The sequence below is a fragment of the Saimiri boliviensis genome, chromosome 17 (assembly GCF_048565385.1).
Source record: "Saimiri boliviensis isolate mSaiBol1 chromosome 17, mSaiBol1.pri, whole genome shotgun sequence".
Classification (NCBI taxonomy): Eukaryota; Metazoa; Chordata; class Mammalia; order Primates; family Cebidae; genus Saimiri; species Saimiri boliviensis.
The window spans coordinates 40,384,839-40,405,220 of NC_133465.1; the positions used below are offsets into that span (position 1 = coordinate 40,384,839).

Consider the following 20,382-nt stretch of genomic DNA (forward strand, 5'->3'; position numbering starts at 1 on the left):
GATGAACAGAATCTTGTTTATTTCCAGTTAATTTTGGCTTGGAGCTGGTTTTGATGAGTAAAATGACAGGGTTTTAGAATTTTTCCTGAGATTGTTTTGAAGTTTAGGTTTACGTGAGAACATTTAAACAAGAAATGACCTTTTAATATACTTCAAATGTAATGCAACAATCTAGGTATAGGTTAACTTCATGGTATTTGAGGCTTTCAAGGATGTCTGTAGTCCTTGCCTAGGTGGGCTTTTCTTTACTGCTTTCCCCTTCCCTTTTACTGCCTTGTCTTTTCCCTTTAATTGATTCCTTAGTGGCATATCCAGGACTTTCAAGAGGTGGCTCTTCTACTGTTAAAAGGACTTCTCAAAAATGTTTATACCCTCTCATGCGACTTAGGTCTTGAATAAACTGAGTTCATTGGAGTGTTGTTGTACTGAGTAAAGTATTTTCAGAAAAGAAAGATTCTGAATTTGTGTTATTTGATCTCGGTGTATGTGTGTATATTTTCTATGTATTATATGATCAATTACATAAGATCTTTGTACTATATGATTTATATTATAAGTACCTAAAAAGATAATACCAAAATTTAGAATCACAGTACAGGTAAAGAAAACATGAAATACATAAAGTCATAAACAGTTTCTGTTCAGGTTCTTGCTGTAGGTGTTAGGCAGGAGAGAATATACCACCAGAATAGCATTCAGAAAATCATTTATAAATAACAGACATAAACTATTCCTTTTGTTTGTTTGTTTGTTTGTTTGTTTTGAGATGGAGTCTTGCTCTGTTACCAGGCTGGAGTGTAGTGGCATAATCTCAGCTCACTGCAATCTCTGCTTCCCAGGTTCAAGTGCTTTCCTGCCTCAGCCTCCTGAGTCGCTGGGACTAGAGGTGTGCACCACCACGCCCAGCTAATTTTTTGTATTTTAGTAGAGACAGGGTTTCACCGTGTTGGTCAGGATGGTCTTGATATCCTGACCTCATGACCTGCCCGCCTACCGAAATGTTGTGATTACAGGCGTGAGCCACTGCATCCAGCTTCTTTTTGTTTTTTTGAGATGGAGTCTCACTTTGTCGCCCAGACCAGAGGACAATCAATGGCGTGATCTTGGCTCACTGCACCCTCTCTGCCTCCTGGGTTCAAGCAATTCTCCTGCTTCAGCCTCCCATGTAGCTGGGACTACAGGTGCCTGCTACCACACCCAGCTAATGTTTTGTATTTTTAGTAGAAATGGGATTTCACCATGTTTGCCAGGCTAGTCTTGAACTCCTGACCTCAGGTGATCCTCCTGCCTCGGCCTCCCACAGTGCTGGGATTACAGGCATGAGCCACTGCACCTAGCCATCATAAACTATTCTTAAAACATAGTGGGAACCAGATGCAATGGTTCGTGCCTGTAATCCCAGCATTTTGGAAAGCTGAGGTGGGAGGAACGCTTGAGACCAGGAGTTCGAGACCAGCCTGAGCAACATAGTGAGCCCTCGTCTCTACAAAAAAATCAAAAAATTATCTTGGCCTAGTGGCACACACCTATAGTGCCAACTACTCGGGAGGATCACTTGAGCCTGGAGGATTGCTTGAGCCCAGGAAGTCAAGGCTGCAGTGAGCTGTGATTGTGCCATTGCACTGCAGCCTGGGCAACAGAGAGGGGAGACCCTGTCTCAAGAAAAAAAAAAAAGTATACTGGGGTAATATACCTTTGATAATTTGGAATGCTAACTTTTCAGAGGATTTCAATCCATGTTTATAAGCTAATATGTGTTCAGCTAACTGTAGTTGCTATATACCAGACTAGCCACAAAATATGTATAATGACTCAAATGTTATTTCTTATGTAAAGTTGAAAATGTTGATGTTTCAGATAAGTGGGTGGCTTCTGTGGAGACATGAGCATATTTCCACTTTATAGCTTCTAAGTTTGTCTTACTCACCTGTATTAAGTTGGAGGGGAGGGTAAAGGGCATGGAGCATTGTGTGGAGGGTTTTTACTGGACCAGGCCTAGGAGTAGCACACATCACTTTTACTTCTGCTTCATTGGCTATAACTCAGTCAGAGATTACCTGAAGGGGCTGGGATGGATAACCTAGCTATTTATCCAAGCAAAAGAAAAAGGACACTTCTTTAAAATATCCTTCTCTTTTAGCATGAATGTTGAGATTTTCATTTTGTTCCCTTGCCATTTGACTTTTTCTTTAAAAAATAGGTTATTAAATTAAGGAGTAATTTCCTCATGCTTGTGTTAAGGGATAGGTTTCAAATGACCCTTTTTAAAATTGAAATCCAGGCTGTGTGTATAATGCCAGCACTTTGGGAGGCCGAGGCAGGAGGATTGCTTGAGCACAGGAGGTCGAAACCAGTCTGCATAAAATAGCAAGACCCCATGTCTATTTGAAAATAAAATAAAATAAAAAATAGAAATCTAATTCACATATCATAATATCCACCATTTTATTTTATTTTATTTATATATATTTTTTGAGATGAAATTTTGTTCTTGTTGCCCAGGCTGGAGTGCAATAGTGTGATCTCAGCTCACTGCAACCTCCGCCTTCCAGATTCAAGTGATTCTCCTGTCTCAGCCTCCTGAGTAGCTGGGATTACAGGTGCCTGCCACCACGTCTGGCTAATTTTTTGTATTTTTAGTAGAGATGGGATTTCATCATGTTGACCAGTCTGGTCTCGAACTCCTGACCTCAGGTGTTTAAGATGATCCACCTGCTTTGGCCTCCCAAAGTGCTGAGATTTATAGGCATGAGTCACAGCACCCAGCCAAAATCCACCATTTTGAAGTGTACAGTTCAGCAGTTTTTAGTTCAATTTTCAAGGTTGTACAACTGCCACCACTAATTCCAGAGCATTTTTATCACCCCAAAAAGAACTACTCCCTCATACCTGTTAGCACTTACTCTTGCTTCTCTGCTTCCCCCTAGTTTTTGTCTCTATGGATTTGCCTGTTCTGGACATTTCATAACAATAGAATCATAAAATATATGATCCTTGTGACTGGCTTCTTTCACTTAGCATAAAGGTTCATTCATGTTGTAGCATGTGTCAGTTCTTCCTTTTCATAACTGAATAATATTCTCTTATGAGTCTACCACGTTTTGGGATACCCTCCATCCCCATTTCAATTGCCAGTATACCCTGCTAGAGCTAGAAACAACCGAAACTCTAACCTTGCTACCTGAAAGTCTATAGTAATATAGTTTTGAAGAGTTGAATATAATGAATAGCCACTTTGGGAAGATATTCCTTAGGTTTCCTCTTGGCATCCTGACTCATTTAGTTCCTAGTTCATAAATGGAAAAGTAGATAACTTAATGTTTGAACCATCTTTACAATGCTGTGGTTGCCTAGTAGGAGTAAGTAGTATACTTATGTTTTATGTTTTATTTGTATAATTAGCTATCAATGACTCATCTGAATATAACTCAGCAGAATGATAAACCTGTTTCATTTTAATGGGAAAAAGAAATGAATTAGTTAAGGGCCTTGGATAAGTAGACTAAGGTGAACAGACTAAGTACTAGAGTGGAGAGAAAGATGGAAGTGGATAATACTTACGCTGCAAGATAATAATTATGTCTTTTATGTATATATTTTAACCATGAGCTAATTTGTCTGCTTTTTATATTTTTAAATTCCTCCTCCTCTTCCTCCTCCTTCTTTCTTCCACTTCTTCTTATTTATTTATTTGTTTATTTTTGAAATAGAGTTTGCCCAGGCGGGAGTGCAGTGGCATGATTCAAGCAATTCTCCTGCCTCAGCCTCCTGAATAGCTGGGATTACAGGCGCCCATCACCATGCCTGGCTGATTTTTGTGTTTTTAGTAGAGATGGGGTTTCCCCATGTTTGCCAGGGTGGTCTCGAACTCCAGACCTCAGGTGATCCACCCACCTTGGCCTCCCAAAGTGCTGAGATTACAGGTGTGAGCCACTGTGCTGCTTTTATTTTAGATGTTGCAAACTTCAGTATTTTGCCTGTTATTTAGCAGGTAACAGACAAAATACATTTATATAAAAAGCTGAGACAGAGCTTAAGTATAATTTATGATTTCTTTTCTTTTTTTCTTTTTTTTTTTTTGAGACGGAGTTTCACTCTTGTTACCCAGGCTGGAGTGCAATGGCGCAATCTCGGCTCACTGCCACCTCCGCCTCCTGGGTTCAAGCAGTTCTCCTGCCTCAGCCTCCCAAGTAGCTGGGACTACAGGTGTGCGCCACCATGCCCATCTAATTTTTTGTATTTTTAGTAGACACAGGGTTTCACCATGTTGACCAGGATGGTCTCGACCTCTTGACCTCGTGATCCACTCGCCTCAGCCTCCCGAAGTGCTGGAATTATAGGCGTGAGCCATTGCGCCCGGCCCATATGATTTATTTTCTATGAAAAACATAGGGAAAAGATAGACGTCATCAGCATACAAGTTTTTTTTTTTTTTGAGATGGAGTCTCGCCCTCTGGCCCAGGTTGGAGTGCAGTGGCACAGTCTTGGCTCACTGCAACCTCCGCCTCCCAGGTTCAAACAGTCCTCCTGCTTCAGCCTCCCAAGTACCTGGGATTACAGGTATGCACCACCATGCCCAGGTATTTTTATTTTTTGTATTTTTAATAGAGATGGGGTTTCACCATGTTGGCCAGGCTGGTCTTGAACTCCTGACCTCAGGTGATCCACCTACCTTGGCTTCCCAAAGTGCTGGGATGATAGGTGTGAGCCATCGTGTCTGACCAGCATACAAGTTTTTTTTTTTTTTTTTTTTTTTTGAGATGGAGTTTCGCTCTTGTTACCCAGGTTGGAGTACAATGGTGCGATCTTGGCTTACCACAACCTTCGCCTCCTGGGTTCAGGCAATTCTCCTGCCTCAGTTTCCTGAGTAGCTGGGATTACAGGCACGTGCCACCATGCCCAGCTAATTTTTTGTGTTTTTAGTAGAGACGGGGTTTCACCATGTTGACCATGGTCTCGATCTCTTGACCTCGTGATCCACCCGCCTTAGCCTCCCAAAGTGCTGGGATTACAGGCTTGAGCCACCGTGCCCGGCCACAAGTTTTTAATATTCAACAATAAGTTGAAAATATCTTATAATACCACTTTTTGTGCATTGAAAACATGAAATTTTGTGTGTAAAAGAGATGGTGAAAGTTTAAGGCTTGTGATTTTAAGACCTTTAGCTCTTATGAAAATAACAGACATAAACTGTGGTAATCTAGACAATGGAATATTAGTCAATGCTAAAAACAAATAAACTATTTTTCCATGAAAAGATGTGGAATAGGTTGTGTGAGGTGGCTCACACCTGTAATCCCAGCACTTTGAGATGCAGAGGTGGGCAGATTTCCTGAGGTTGGGAGTTCGAAACTAGCCTGGTCAACATGATGAAACCCTGTGTCTACTAAAAATACAAAAATTAACCGGGCGTGGTGGCGGGCACCTGTAGTCCCAGCTACTTGAGAGGCTGAGGCACGAGAATCGTTTGAACCTGGGAGTCAGAGGTTGTAGTGAGCTGAGGTGGTACCACTGCACTCCAGCCTGCACGAAAGAGCAAGACTCTGCCTCAAAAATAAAAACAGAAAGACGTGGAGTAACCCTCAAATGCATATTACTACGTGAAAGAAGCCAATTTGCAAAGGCTTGGTGCTGTATGATTCCAAATATATGACATTTTGGAAAAGGCAAAACTCTGGAGACAGTAAAATGATGATTTTGATTGCCAAGGACTGGGAGATGGTAGGGAGGGATGAATAGGTGGAGGACAGAGGATTTTTCAGACAGTGAACCTGTTTTGTTTGATACTGTAATGGTGGTTACATGTCATATTTTTGTCAAAATCTGTAGCGTACCACACCAAGAGTGCACCCTAATGTAACTGATGCACTTGGGTGATAAGCGTGTGTCAGTGTAGGTTCATCTTTTGTAGCAAGTATACCACTTTGATTCTGGATGTTGATAGTAGGGGATGTTGTGTGTGTAGGGGGGCTGCAGATATATGGAAATTATATGTACTTTCATTCAATTTTGCTGTGACCCTAAAACTGCTCTAAAAATAAAGTCTATTTAAAAATAAATAACAAAAGGGACAAGTCATCTGTAACTCCAGGTAGTTTCCATGTGCTAAATGCCCTTTTTTTGGTGATAAAATCAAGTGATTCTCCTGCCTCAGCCAGGAGGCAGAGGTTGCAGTGAGCCGAGATCGCCCTGCTGCACTTCAGCTTGGGCGACAGAGCAAGACTCTGTGGCAAAAAAAAAAAAAAAAAAAAAAAAAAAAAAAAGTTATATGGCATCAAAGTATACATATTACCAACCTGACTGTTGAAAAAGTAACTCTAGTTTATCCTCAATTGTACCTATCTTTTTTTTCTTTCTTTTTATAATTCTCCAATTTGGTAACATTTATTTTTGTTTATTTTTTAACTTAGTTTCAGGGGTACATGGCAGCTTGATTTTTATAGACAAATTGCAAATTGCAGGGGTTTGGTTTAGATATATAATTTTGTCATCCAGGTAATAAGTATAGTACCTGATAGTTTTTTGATCTTCACCCTCTTTCCACCCACACCCTCAAGTAGGTTCTGATGTCTGTTGTTCCCTTCTTTGCATCCATGTGTATTCAGTATTTAGCTCCCATTTATAAGTGAGAATGTGCAGTGTCTTTCTCTTCCTGCGTTAGTTTGCTTAGGATAATGGCCTCCACCTCCATTCATGTTGCTGCCAAGGACATTATCTTACTCTTTTTTTCTTTGTGACAGAGTTTCCCCTCTATTGCCCAGGATAGAGTGCTATGATGTGATCATGGCTTACTATAACCTCCGCCTCCCGCGCTCAAACAATTCTCATGCCTCAGCCTCCTGAGTAGCTGGGATTACAGTGTTTGCCACCATGCCCTGCTAATTTTTGTATTTTTGGTAGAGATGGGGTTTGGCCACATTTGCCAGGCTAGTCTTGAACTGCTGGCCTCAAGTCCACCCACCTTGGCTTCCCAAAGTGCTGGGAGATCCAACCACCTTGACCTCTCAAAGTGCTGAGACTACAGTTGTGAGCCACTGCACCCCAGCCTCACTCTTGGCTCAGTGCAACCTCTGCCTCCCAGGTTCAAGCAATTCTCCTGCCTCAGCGTCCAAAGTAGCTGGGATTACAGGAGCCAGCCACCACATCTGGCTAATTTCTGTATTTTTAGTAGGGACGGGGTTTCACCATGTTGGCCAGGCTGGTCTTGAACTTCTGACCTTGTGATCTGACCGCCTAGGCCTCCCAAAGTATTGGGATTACAGGTGTGAGCCACTGTGCCTAGCTACCTTGTTCTTTTTTATGGCTGTGGAGTACTCTATGGTATATGCGTACTATTTATTTATTTATTTATTTATTTATTTATTTAAGAGAGACAGGGATCTTACTATGTTGTCCAGGCTCAAATCCTGGGCTCAGGGAATCCTCCTGCTTTGGCATCCCAAAGTGCTGGTATTACAGACATCAGCCACCATGCCAGGCTTTGTTCTTTTTTATGGCTGTATGGTACTCTATGGTATATGTGTACTAGTTGTTTGTTTGTTTTTTTTTCTCCCTAATAGAGATGGGGATCTCACTATGTTGTCTAGGCTCGTCTTGAATGCCTGGGCTCTAGCAGTTCTCCTGCCTCGGCCTCCCAAAGTGCTGGGATTACAGGCAAGAACCACCATGCTTGGCCCCCTCTTTTTTTTTTTTTTTTTTTTTGAGACAGGCTCTCACTCTGTTGGCCAGACTGGCGTGCAGTGTTGCAATCACGGCTCACTACAGCATTGAGCTCTGGGGCTCAGGCGATTCTCCTACCTCAGCTTCCTGACTAGGTGGAACTACAAGTGCATGCCACCATGCCTGGTTAATTTTTGTATTTTTTGTAGAGATGGTGTTTTGCCATGTTGCCCAGGCTGGTCTTGAATTCGTGGCCTCAAGCAGTCTGCTTACCTTGGTCTCCCACAGTGCTGGTATTATAGGCGTGAGCCACCATGCCCAGCCTGTCCCACATTTTCTTCTTCTTCTTTTTTTTGAAACAGAGCCTCACTCTGTTGCCCAGGCTGGAGTGCAATGGTACAATCTCAGCTCATTGCAACCTTTGCCTCCCAGGTTCAAGCGATTCTCCTGCCTCAGCCTCCCCAATAGCTGAGATTATAGGCGTGTGTCACCATGCCCAGCTAATTTTTGTATTTTTAGTAGAGACAGGGTTTCACCATGTTGGTCAGGCTGGTCTCGAACTGCTGACCTCATGATCTGCCCGCCCTGCTCTCCCACTACAGGCATGAGTCACTGCACACGGCCTTTTTTTTTGCTTCCGAGACGGAGTCTTGCTCTGTCACCCAGGCTAGAGTGCAGTAGCACTGTCTCTGCTCACTGCAACTTCTGTCTCCTGGGTTCAAGCAATTCTCCTGCTTCAGCCTCCTAAGTAGCTGGGACTACAGGCACCTGCCATCACATCCAGCTAATTTCTGTATTTTCAGCAGAGATGGGGTTTCACCATATTGGCCAGGCTGGTCTTGAACTTCTGACCTCAAAATCTGCCTGCCTGGGCCTCCCAAAGTGCTGGGATTACAGGTGTGAGCCACCGTGCCTGGCTACCCCGCCCCCTTTTAAAAATTGAAACAGGATCTTGCTCTGGCACCCTGGCTGGAGTGCAATGGCATGATCACAGCTCATTGCAGCTGCAACCTCCTGGCCTCAAGCAATCCTCTTGGCTGGGCCTCCCAAAGTGCTGGGATTTCAGGCGTGAGCCACCACATTTTCTTTATCCAGTCTGTTTGGTAACATTTTTGCTCTTCTCCCTGAGAATGCTAAAGTTAGAGCAGCAAAGCTTATTATGGTTCTCAATAGTTTGTTTAAATCCCATTCTACATGTTGAATTCAGCCGTTGTTGGATAACAAAAGGAGGAATGAGTATTCAAGCAGAGGAAAGTGCCTGTGTGAATGGATGCGCATTGTGTTTGAGTCGAGGTGGGCTGGGGCTATACAGAAAGCCTCCCCAGGGTAACTACTGTCCTGACTTCTAACATTTCAGATTAGTTTTGTATTATGTCTTGAATTTTGTATTCTTTTATTTCTGCTTCTTTCCTTCAACGTTGTATTTGTGCTATTGGTCCATGATGTTGTGTGTGGCAATAATTTGTTTATTCACATTGTACAGTATTCCAGTACATGAATATTTATCCATTCTACTCTTGATGGACAGTTGTGTTGTTTAGCACTTGGTGTATTGTGTTTTTCATTTTGGCCATTCAGAAGTGTGGTGGTGTTGCATTTTGGTTTTAATGTGCAGCTCTCTGACTTGGGTACACATGTTGCTTGGCAGTTTGATGTTTTGTGTCAAAGTATCTGTGAATGGTTTATTTCCATAAGAACAGGAGTTTTTTGTTTGAAGCCTACTCCCCTCTGCCCAAAGTGAAATCTTAAACTCCAATATACAAAACAGATTAAAAGGAGTATTTGTTGAGAAGCAGTATAGCATGGTAATTAAGAACACAGATTCTGGAACCAGACTCTGACAGGAATCCTTGCTTTGCCATTTACTGTCTGTGTGACTTTGGGCGAGTTGCTTAGCTTCTGTTTGCTTCAGTTTCCTCATCTATACCATGGATGTGATAATAGTACTTTAATCATAAAGTTAATGTTAGGCTCAAATAAGGTAGTTTATATGCAATTCTTAGGACTGTATGGTACATAATAAGCAGTTTATAATGTTGGTTGCTATTAGTGGTGGTGATGGTGATATATATAAATTTACTTAAAAATTTATATCATTAGCTGACAAGAATAATAAGGCTCCACTATTACACAAATTTCAACTTGAGGGTTAAGAATGATAGTTGGATTTTATTTTAGCGTCAGCATTCAGTTTTTGTTTTTGTTGCACGTTATCAAGAAAAGAATGATTCACAAAGGTGAACAATTTAAAATAGATATGGTTTGTCCAATAGTCTCAGAATTCCTTTAAGCTTTTAGATCAATTTAAATGACAAGAAGTAGTAGAAAATGTTTATTTTGAAATTATTATTAAATATCTATAATTTGCTTGGATTTCCTTTTTTTTTTTTGAGACGGAGTTTCGCTCTTGTTACCCAGGCTGGAGTGCAATGGTGCGATCTCAGCTCACCGCAACCTCTGCCTCCTGGGTTCAGGCAATTCTCCTGCCTCAGCCTCCTGAGTAGCTGGGATTACAGGCACGCGCCACCATGCCCAGCTAATGTTTTGTATTTTTAGTAGAGACAGGGTTTCACCATGTTGACCAGGATGGTCTCGATCTCTTGACCTCGTGATCCACCCACCTCGGCCTCCCAAAGTGCTGGGATTACAGGCTTGAGCCACCACGCCCGGCCTGGATTTCCTGTTTTTAAATAAAAATCATAGATTTAAATTTTATTTAAAAAGGATTAATTTATGGTTTAGCATCTATTAGTTTATCACAACACATCTGCATAATAAATTTGCTTATTATCGCTTTCAGCCACAGGATAAGATGAGCAGCAGATGTACTCAGCACTTGGATGGCATGATAAAGTGTGCTCCGTGGGTACTGTAGTGTGTTTACTCTCGTGCAAATGTAATGAGCCAATGACACATAAGCTTGAATTAGAAACAAATCAAAACAAAGAGAGCAGTTTTCCTCATCACATGTTTTCAAGATATTTAAACAAATAATGGGACACAAACCCAAATTTAATTTTCTGGGCAGCACAAAGTATGTTTTGTTTGGTGTCTGGTGTGTTAATACTAGGAGGCATATAAAACATTCATATATCTACTGTCAGAGTATTAGTTCATACTAGTTCCTTCTACAGCTGTCCTCCACAGTCAGCAGTTGTAGATTACACACAGCCTTGCCTGTTTGCAGCCAGCTGACCCTGAAACCCAGGGAACATTTTCAGCTATGCTAAGGCTTTCCAACTGACATAAATGAGTATCTTGACATGCTCCGCTAGCACCAGCTTTATTTCTCCCCAGACTGTCTCCCACTGCTCCTTAGCCAAGTATGGGCTCCTCCAGGCTGGCTAGTCTCTGCTCTGCCTCACCACCACCCTCTGCCTCACCACTGGCATGGTTTTGTGTTCCCTTCTCTGTGGTAACAGTATCAGGAGTGCTGTCATTACCATCTGTCTTGAGTACCGTAATTTCTTCCTTTGTGGTTCTGTGTGGACTCCACCTCCTTCCTGAATCATTCATCTTTGCTATCAGTTATTGTTTGCTGTGGAATCCTGTCCTGACATTCTGTATCTCAGGATCTATTAATAAAACTTTTTATTATTATTATTTTTTGAGACAGAGTTTCGCTCTTAATACCCAGGCTGGAGTACGATGGCGCTATCTCAGCTCACCGCAACCTCCGCCTCCCGGATTCAGGCAATTCTCCTGCCTCAGCCTCCTGAGTAGCTGGGATTACAGGCACGTGCCACCATGCCCAGCTAATTTTTTGTATTTTTAGTAGAGGCAGGGTTTCACCATGTTGACCAGGATGGTCTCGATCTCTTGACCTCGTGATCCACCTGCCTCGGCCTCCCAAAGTGCTGGGATTACAGCCTTGAGCCACCGCGCCCAGCCTAATAAAACTTTTAAAAAAATATTCTGAAGTTATGCTCTATGAGCACTACCCCAAGTCAGTGCCACTCACAAAACCCATCAGCAGAGGGAGCTAAATAAAAGAAGATGAAAAAAATAATAATAATAAAATAAAAGAAGATGAGTTCCTGAAATTTAGGAAACCTGAAGCAGAAAAAGTACTTATAAACAATAAACTTTCACAAACTGCCATTACTAAAGAAAAGGCTTGAGTAGTGTTAGAAACAAATGATTTGGGCCCTAATCCCAGCTTAAAACTTCAATGAGGCGATTTGTGTTTTTGAAAGAGTTAATTCTGTATCACGTTAAAAAAAAATTGTTTAGGGGATGACCTGATATATATAGGAATATTAGAGAACCAATTTTGATATAGTCTCCTTCTCTGAAAGTTTTCATTATTAAGGGTGATAAAATGAGGTCACTGCTTTATGAAGACTTTTATATGGAACACTGAATCTGAAAGTTGCTAAAGATTGTGGATAGCCCATTCTAAGTTTTAAACATGTACTTTTTCAAGTAAATTTCTTACTTTGCTTTGATCAAATGTATTTATCTTAATTTCAGTTAGCAGACTTGAAGAAAGGGAAGCAGAACTGAAGAAGGAATATAATGCACTACATCAAAGACACACTGAGGTGGGTTTCTAGGTTTTTCATTACCATGGCATTATTGCGACAAAGAAGTAAACCTTAGAAAGTATGTCTTAATTTTTCTTTGAAAATCAGAATTTTTAAAGAAAGAATTATTCTTGGGGATTTTTTCAAGAAAACATTAAATTCCATGGAATTTACCTAGTTACCAAATATCAACTTTTCTTGTTTTTCATCTAGAATTAGCTTTTTATGTGGTGAATTAGTATGCCACAGAATAATTTAATTATTTAAGACAGTTCTAGTACTTGTCTCCTTGACCGGCTAAGCAAAACCCTATGTGCACATAATGAAGTTTCTGGGATGCTAAGATGAGAGAACTGATTTGTTTTGTTTACAGTTTAGAAATTATGGATTGGTAAGTTACAGGTAAAAGGTCTCCACATTTATTATCCAGTGTAAAGGACTTATCTGCATGAAGCTCATAACAAATAATATAAACACAAATTATAATGTGTTAAATCAAAATAACTCAAAAGTAGGTTTTTTGCATGAGTTTTTAGTATTTTAAGTTAACAGTTTCAGCACACAATCTTCTCAAAGCAAATTAGAAAATGTACTTGAGGGTTTTTTAACCTTTTTATGATTCTCTGTCAGCCTCTCATTTGCTTTTGTTTCTATTATGTTAATGTGAACATTGTTTTTTGTATATCATGGTCAATCTGGGGTTCACATACCCATATAAATAGACTTTTCATAGTTTTATGCAATATTTGTTACATGAAAAAAAAAAATCCTCTCTTTTCCCCTTGCTAGTCCTGTCTTTCCTGTGATACATATGGGTTCCAGTCTTAGCTCCTGTTTATTTTTTCCTTCCGATTTGTGTGATCTCTTAACCTGTGCCTGGTAGAAACTATGTTGTTGTTGTTTTTCTTTAGAAGAGTATAAAAATCTTTATAATCTATGATCAGAAAACAACAATTTAAAATCATGTTTTGGAGGATATCCATAGAGACTGTATTCTGTGTACAGTAAGCATTTTAATACTGCAAAGATTGTATTTACATTATTGTATTGTAGCTATATTCTGTTGTTGCGTGTGTGTGTGTGTGTGTGTGTGTGTGTGTGTGTGTTGGGGGGTATCTGTGTGTGTGTGAGTGACAGTCTCTTGCTCTGTTGCCCAACCTGGAGTGCAGTGGTGTGATCTCGGTTCATTGCAACCTCCACCTCCCAGGTTCAAGTGATTTTCGCCCCTCAGCTTCCCGAGTAGCTGATATTACAGGTGTGTGCAACCATACCCGGCTAACTTGTATTTTTAGTATAGTAGAGACGGGGTTTCTCCACGTTGGCCAGGCTGGTCTTGAGCTCCTGACCTCAGGTGATCCACTCGCTCGCCTTGGCCTTCCAAAGTGCTGGCATTACAGTTGTGAGCCAGCATGCCCAGATGTTGCTATTTATTTATTTTCTAAAATTCTGTAATACCTGCTACTGCTTTTAAGGAATAGAAAATCCCACCACACTCAGTTGCATTTGCCTTTGAATAATGTGGTTAGCACTTTCTTGGGGTAGGGTGTAGAATTTTCCCTGTTAGCCGAGACATGTGAGATTTGATTATTACAATTTTAGCTTAATAACCATACCCAGAGCGTGAAGTATCACAGAATTGATATCTAGTAGTAGACACAAAGGATGGTCCATGAAGGGCTGGAACCATAGAGCTCAGGGAAGACAAAAGCAGGTTACACAGCAGCTTTTTCAGTGTATAAAAAAATACCCACATTTTGGCTGGGAGCAGTGGCTCATGCCTGTAATCCCAGCACTTTGGGAGGCCAAGGTGAGTGGATCACTTGAGCCCAGGAGTTGGAGACCAGTGTCGGCAACATTGTGAAATTCTGACTGTACCAAAAAAAAAAAAATATATATATATATACACAAAAATTGGCCAGGCATGGTGGCCTGCACCTGTAGTCCCAGCTACTCGGGAGGCTGAGGTGGGAGGATCACTTGAGCCCAGGAGGTAGGGGCTACAGTGAACCAATATTGTGCCACTGCACTCCAGCCTGGGTGACAGAACCTGTCTCACAAAAAAAAAAAACAAAAAAAAACACACCAAAATAACCTTAGATTTTAATGACATTTGTTAGATATTAAGGTTTAATTTTGGTGGATATTAAGATTTAATGACATTTAGTGGATATTAAGGTTGTTAAAAAGCTTATTATTGATTCTGTTTATACTGTTCATGTCAATGCCTAAAAAATGCACTCTATGTACTGTTTACCCAAGTAGTACTTATTAAAGCTGATAAATATACATACATATATGTCATATATATTATATACATATATATGTATTTTTAATTAGACAGGGTCCCCCTCTGTTCCCCAGGCTGGAATGCAGTGGCGCAGTCATGGCTCACTATGTTGCCCAGGCTGGTCTGGAACTGCTGGGCTTAAGTGATCTCCTGCCTTGGTCTGCCAGAGTGTTGAGATTATAGGCATTAAGCTACTGTACCCAGCTATAAATATATTTGGAGGAAGTAATTGATAGTGATAAATAAGAAATAATGCTTTTGTTTCTTAAATGAAACTCTAATCTTTGTTAATAATTGAAGATTATTAAATTATGATGTATTAAAGTATAAAATATAAAAGGTATACATTATTATTTTTTTTTTTGAGATGGTAGAGTCTTGTTCTGTTGCCCAGGCTGGAGTGATCTTGGCTCACTGCAGCCTCTGCCTCTCAGGTTCAAGCAATTCTCCCACCTCAGCCTCCCAAGTAGTTGGGATTACAGGGGCGCACCACCGTGCCTGACTAATTTTTGCATTTTTTGTAGAGATGGGATTTCACCATGTTGATCAGGCTGGTCTTGAACTCCTGACTTCAGGTGATCCACCCCCCTTGGCCTCCCAAGTTGCTGGGATTACAGGTGTGAGCCATCATGCCTGGCCTAAAATATATACATTCTTAAAAAATAACTATAAAGTGAAATTTCATATTTTTAAATTATTTAGTAAAGATGAAGATCTGTGCTTATAAAAAAGCCTGACATGCCAATTTTAAATGAAAAGATACAATTTTTTTTGGCTATTTTTATTCCTTGAGGGAAGGATAGTCTAGGAAGTAAAAAAGAACTCAGGAAAAATCATAATTACCAAGTCAGAGAGCTAGGTCTGTCCAGTAACCAAGACAGATTTCCCATGCAGCTTGAAAGCTCTTCATACATCTCCTCCCTCAGTTATCTGTACTTCTCCTCTGACCTGATAGGCTCCCTATATTTTGTTTTGCCTCAAGGAAGGAAGGTTTATGTAACATAGATAGGGCTGCTTTGAAATGTGGGTCTGTTCTGCTCTATCTAGCCCACAATTTTTTCTGTTTATACATCTGTTCAAGAGATGTCATTCAATTAGCAATTATAAATAGCTATTTAAAGCCAAAGAACTAGGCGTCCTTAAAACATAAACTCCGAAAACATTCAGGGAAAGGAAGCCTGAAGCGGGTTAACCTTAACCTTTTCACTATTGCTTCCAAAGAAGGTAGTATCTTTTAATAGTTAACACTTTTATGAAACACATTCGTTGTTGCTTAAAGGAAGCCTACAGTGGCTTTTTAAAAATTTGATTTAAGAATAACTATTCTTTTTTTAAAAAATCTATGTTTTGTATCAAAAGAGGATAACTAGTCTTTAAGAATAAATAGTCAACTATTCTTAAATTTTTGTAAACATTACTGAATTTGCTTAAAAGAAGACATGCCTTAAAGAGGGCAGTGGAAGAAATATAGAGGACAAACAGTTTTTAAGCACTCGGGCCCACATGTGTATGCTAATCACCAAAAACTTTATCCCTTTGGGATCTTGGGATGGTCTCACATCAGGGAGTGTTTGAATGCATTCTTATTTTATCCTCTGACCAAAATTCTCATCCATTCCCATTTTACAGATTGAGGTTTAGAAAGAGTCTATGAAATGATTTGCCCAAATTCCATGCTAGTTAGTAACTATATTTGAAGCCAGGTTTGTCAGATTCTATTGCCTAAACTTTTTTTTTTTTTTTTTTTTTTTTGAGATGGAGTCTCTCTCTTGTCCAAGCTGGAGTGCAGTGGCATGATCTCGGCCTACTGCAACCTCTACCTACTGGGTTAATGTGATTCTCCCACCTCAGCCTCCTGAATAGTTGGGAATATAGGCTCATGACACCATGCTTGGCTACTTTTTGTATTTTTAGTAGACACTGGATTTCACCACGTTGCCCAGGCTGGTCTTAAACTCCTGGCTTCAAGTGATCCACCCATCCTGGCCTCCCGAAGTGCTGAGATTACATGCATGAGCCACAGCACCCAGCCTGCCTGAACTCTTAATAACATTAACACCTTTAGGTTCCACTAGACATTTTTCTTTCTCTTTCCTTCCTCCCTTCCATCTTTCTTTTTTTTTTTTTTTTAATTTTAAAATTCTCTCCTTTCCTTTCCTTTTTCCTTTTTCCTTTCCTCCCCTGCCCTCCCCTCCCCCTTCCCCTCTTCCCTCCTCATCCCCCCTCCCCCTCCCCTTCCCCATCTTTCCCACCCCTCCCCCTTCCCCTTCCCCATCCTCCCTTCCCCCTCCTTCTTCCCCCTCCCCTTCCCCTCCCCCTCTCTCCTCCTCCCTCTTCCCTCTTCCCCTCTCCCTCTCCCCTCCCCTTCCCCTCCCTCTCCCCTCCCCCTTTCCCCTTCCCCCCTCCCCGTTCCCTCTTCCCTCTGCTCTTCCCCCTTCCCCTCTTCCCCTCCCCATCTCTCCCACCCCTCTTCCCCTTCTCCCCTCTCTCCTCCTTCCCCCTCCCCCTCCCCTCCATCCCCCCTCCTCCCCCTCCCCCTTCCCCATCCACCCTCCCCTCCCTTCCACCATCCACCCTCTCCTCCTCATCCCCATCCCCTCTGCCCTCCCCTCCCCCTTCCCCTTCTCCCCCCCACTTCCTCTCTCTCCCATCCCTCTCCTCCATCCCCCTCCCCTCCCCCTCTCCCCCACTGTCCATTCCCTTCTTCCCCATTCTTCCTTCCCCCTCCCCCATCCCGTCCGTCCATCCGTCCATCCTTCCTTCCTTCCTTCCTCTTTCTCTCTTGCTCTCTTTTTCATATTTCTCTCTTTCTCTTGTTCTTTCTTTCTTTGGAGGTGGAGTCTTACCATCTTGCTCAGACTGGTCTCAAACTCCTGGGATCAAGAGATCCTCCTGCCTCCACCTCCCAAAGTGTTGGTATTACAGGCATCAGCCACCATGCCAAGCCTGACATTTTTCTTCCTTTTTTTTTTTTTGCTTTGAGATGGAGTCTTACTCTGTCACCCAGGCTGGAGTGCAGTGGCACAATCTCAGCTCACTGCAACCTCTGCCTTCTGTGTTCGAGCAATTCTCCTGTCTCAGCCTCTTCAGTAGCTGGGATTATAGGCCCTTGCCACCATGCCCGACTAATTTTGTTCATAGTTTTAGTAGTGTTGGGGGGGTTCACCACTTTTGCCAGGTTGGTCTCAAACTCCTGACCTCAAGCAATCCACCTAGTTCAGCCTCCCAAAGTGCTGGGATTACAGGCATGAACCACTGCATTTCATTAAAAGAAAATTTAGAGTTTAACCCTTTTTTAGATTTTGATTTTTTTTAAAAAATTAAGCATTTAAGATAATAGAGAATCAGTCTATAGAATGGCTATTTGGGGGACAACTATGTTTTCATTTTGATTGTCATTCTTTTTCTATATTGAGTTCATAGATTACTATAACAGCAATCTGGGATAGGTCTGTTTTCTTCATCTGAATGTTTAAAGAAAATTAGGTCCTTCATTTGAACAAATCAATCCCATACATACAATTACTTTACTATTCTGTGTATTTAAGAATTCACGGCTGGACTCTGTGGCTCACACCTGTAATCCCAACACTTTGGGAGACTGAGGCGGGTGGATTACTTGAGGTCAGGAATTTGAGACCAGCCTGGCCAACATGACAAATCCCCATCTCTACTAAAAATGCAAAAATCAGCCAGACATGGTGTAGTACCTTGCTGCTTGAGAGAGCACGTGTAGTACCTTGCTGCTTGAGAGGCTGAGGCAGGAGAATCACTTCAGTGTGTGAGGCGGAGGCTGCAATGAGCTGAGATTGTACCACTGCACTCCAGCCTGGGCGACAGAGTGAGACATTGTCTCAAAAGAAGAAACAAACAAACAAACAAACAAAAAGAATTCACCTTAGGCTTGTTTTTTTTTTTTGAAACAGGTCCTCATTCTGTCACCCAGTCACTCAGGCTGGAGTGCAGTGGTATGATCATGGCTCACTGCAGCTTTGACCTCCCTGGCTCAAATGATCCTTCTGCCTCAACCTCCCATGTAGCTGGTACTACAGGCACGTCCCAAAATACCCAGCTAATTTTAAAAAATTTTTTTATAGACATAGGGTCGCTCAGGTTGGTCTCGAACTCCTGGGCTCAAGCAGTCCTCCCACCTCAGCTTCCCAAAGTGCTGGGATTCCAAGCATTAGCTATTGTACCTGGCCTCTTTTATTTTTAAAGTTTTTTTTTTTTTTTTTAGGGGTCTCATTCTGTTGTCCAGGCTGGAGTGCAGTAGCATGATCATTAGCTCACTGCAGCCTTGAACTCCTGGGTCCAAGTAGTTCTGTCACTTCTGCCTCCCAAGCAATAGGGACTACAGACGAGTGCCTGCTAGTTGTTATATACTTTTTCTAGAGTCAGTGTTTTGCTGTGTTGTTGAGACTGAACTCAAATTCCTGGCCTCAAACAATCCTCCTACCTCCCAGAGTGCTGGGATTACAGGCATGAGCCACTGCAAAGCCTTAATTTAGGTCTTCTAAAACCTTTTGAAAATTTAAATTGAGCTTGATTAGGCCTGACAGTCACTTTGTTATATTAGTTTCAGTTTGATTTTTTTTTTTCCTGAAAATTCTTTCTGACACAAGAAAGCTCATTATTTCTGACTTACTGACAGATGAAAGGTGTATTTCTGCAAAACTGTTTTGTAAATGGTGGTAAAATCTATACATTTAAAATAAAAAGTATGTTAATTAAAAATTTTAAGATACGATACTATAGCCATGTGATTCTGTTTTTATTCTTTGTGGATAGCATTTGTTCTTTGGACTAGTATTTATTGGGGAAATAGTATGGTTAATTTGTTTTATTTCATTCATCAGAGTTCAGCTTTTTGTTTATTTCATGATAAATGACATCTTTAAATTAAGTTACATTTCTTAATTTTTGTACATGCCAAATAAAATTTCTACAACAAAAGTATTCTTTGTAAAGTGAATTTAAAATTTAAAAAAATCCATTTTGTTATTTAATATGCTACAGTGCATTTTTTTTTTTTTACTATTCTCATGGTAGTTTATGAGATCTGATACAGTGCATAATTTAAGTTAAAAAGAGATTGCAATCCGTCTTAATACAGCCGAAGTTTAGTGACTTCCAAAACTATTCTATCTACAGTGTTAAGAATTCAAGTAATATTCCTTATGCGTGGTGAGAAAGGACATTAAAAAAGAAAAAAAGAATTCAAATAATATTCCCAAGAAAGACATCAGCCTTTGCTTGCCTTTTAATATTTACCCCTTAAATACTAACACTATTTCTTGTTTTTTAAAATTCATTTTTTTCTTATTCATATCATGTTAGTATGTCTAGCAAAGGCCTCTTGATTTTATGTTTTAATTCCAAATTTAGGCTTTTTAAAAGTGAAACTATACATTACCAAGAATCAAATAGGACCTTAGAAGTTCTTGGCAGTTTATGTACTTTATATTCTTGAAGTTTTCCCTTTCATATTCAGCTTGTCTATCATATGATTCCTTATCTAAGACTCAAAAAGTGTTCTAATTTTTTTCATTTGTGTTAATTTGCTGCTGTTATTATAGATGATTATGCTAAGTAATGATACCAGTAATAGTCAAAGGAGAAAGTATTTTATCATTCTTTCAACCAAATTTACAGAAAGAGGAAACTTTTCTTGGTATTAAATTAATTACATTGAAAGTTATATTTATTCTGTTAGTTCCTTTTCAAATGGAGAAGATCAGCACATAAGGATATGGTTTCTTTAGAAGTCTCACATTAATTTCTTTGTTGTGTCTCATTTTAGTGAATGGGTTTCTCAAATGCCATCTATTATTTTTAACTGATGTTTTTATCACTTCTTTTCCAGTGTCTGTTTACTAATTTGTGTTCTTTACGTCAATATTATTTTATTTA

The 20,382-nt window shown here is 40.6% G+C and overlaps 1 protein-coding gene across 9 annotated transcripts in view; it reads left to right on the top strand.

Moving 5' to 3' along the window:
* SPAG9 (sperm associated antigen 9) overlaps positions 1-20,382 on the top strand; it is a 147,291-nt gene that overhangs the window by 41,840 nt on the left and 85,069 nt on the right. For all 9 annotated transcript variants that reach the window (XM_039476103.2, XM_039476105.2, XM_074388585.1 and 6 more), the window contains one exon: positions 12,133-12,203. In XM_039476103.2, coding sequence (XP_039332037.1) covers positions 12,133-12,203 — 71 coding nt within the window. The remainder of the gene's footprint in view (positions 1-12,132; positions 12,204-20,382) is intronic.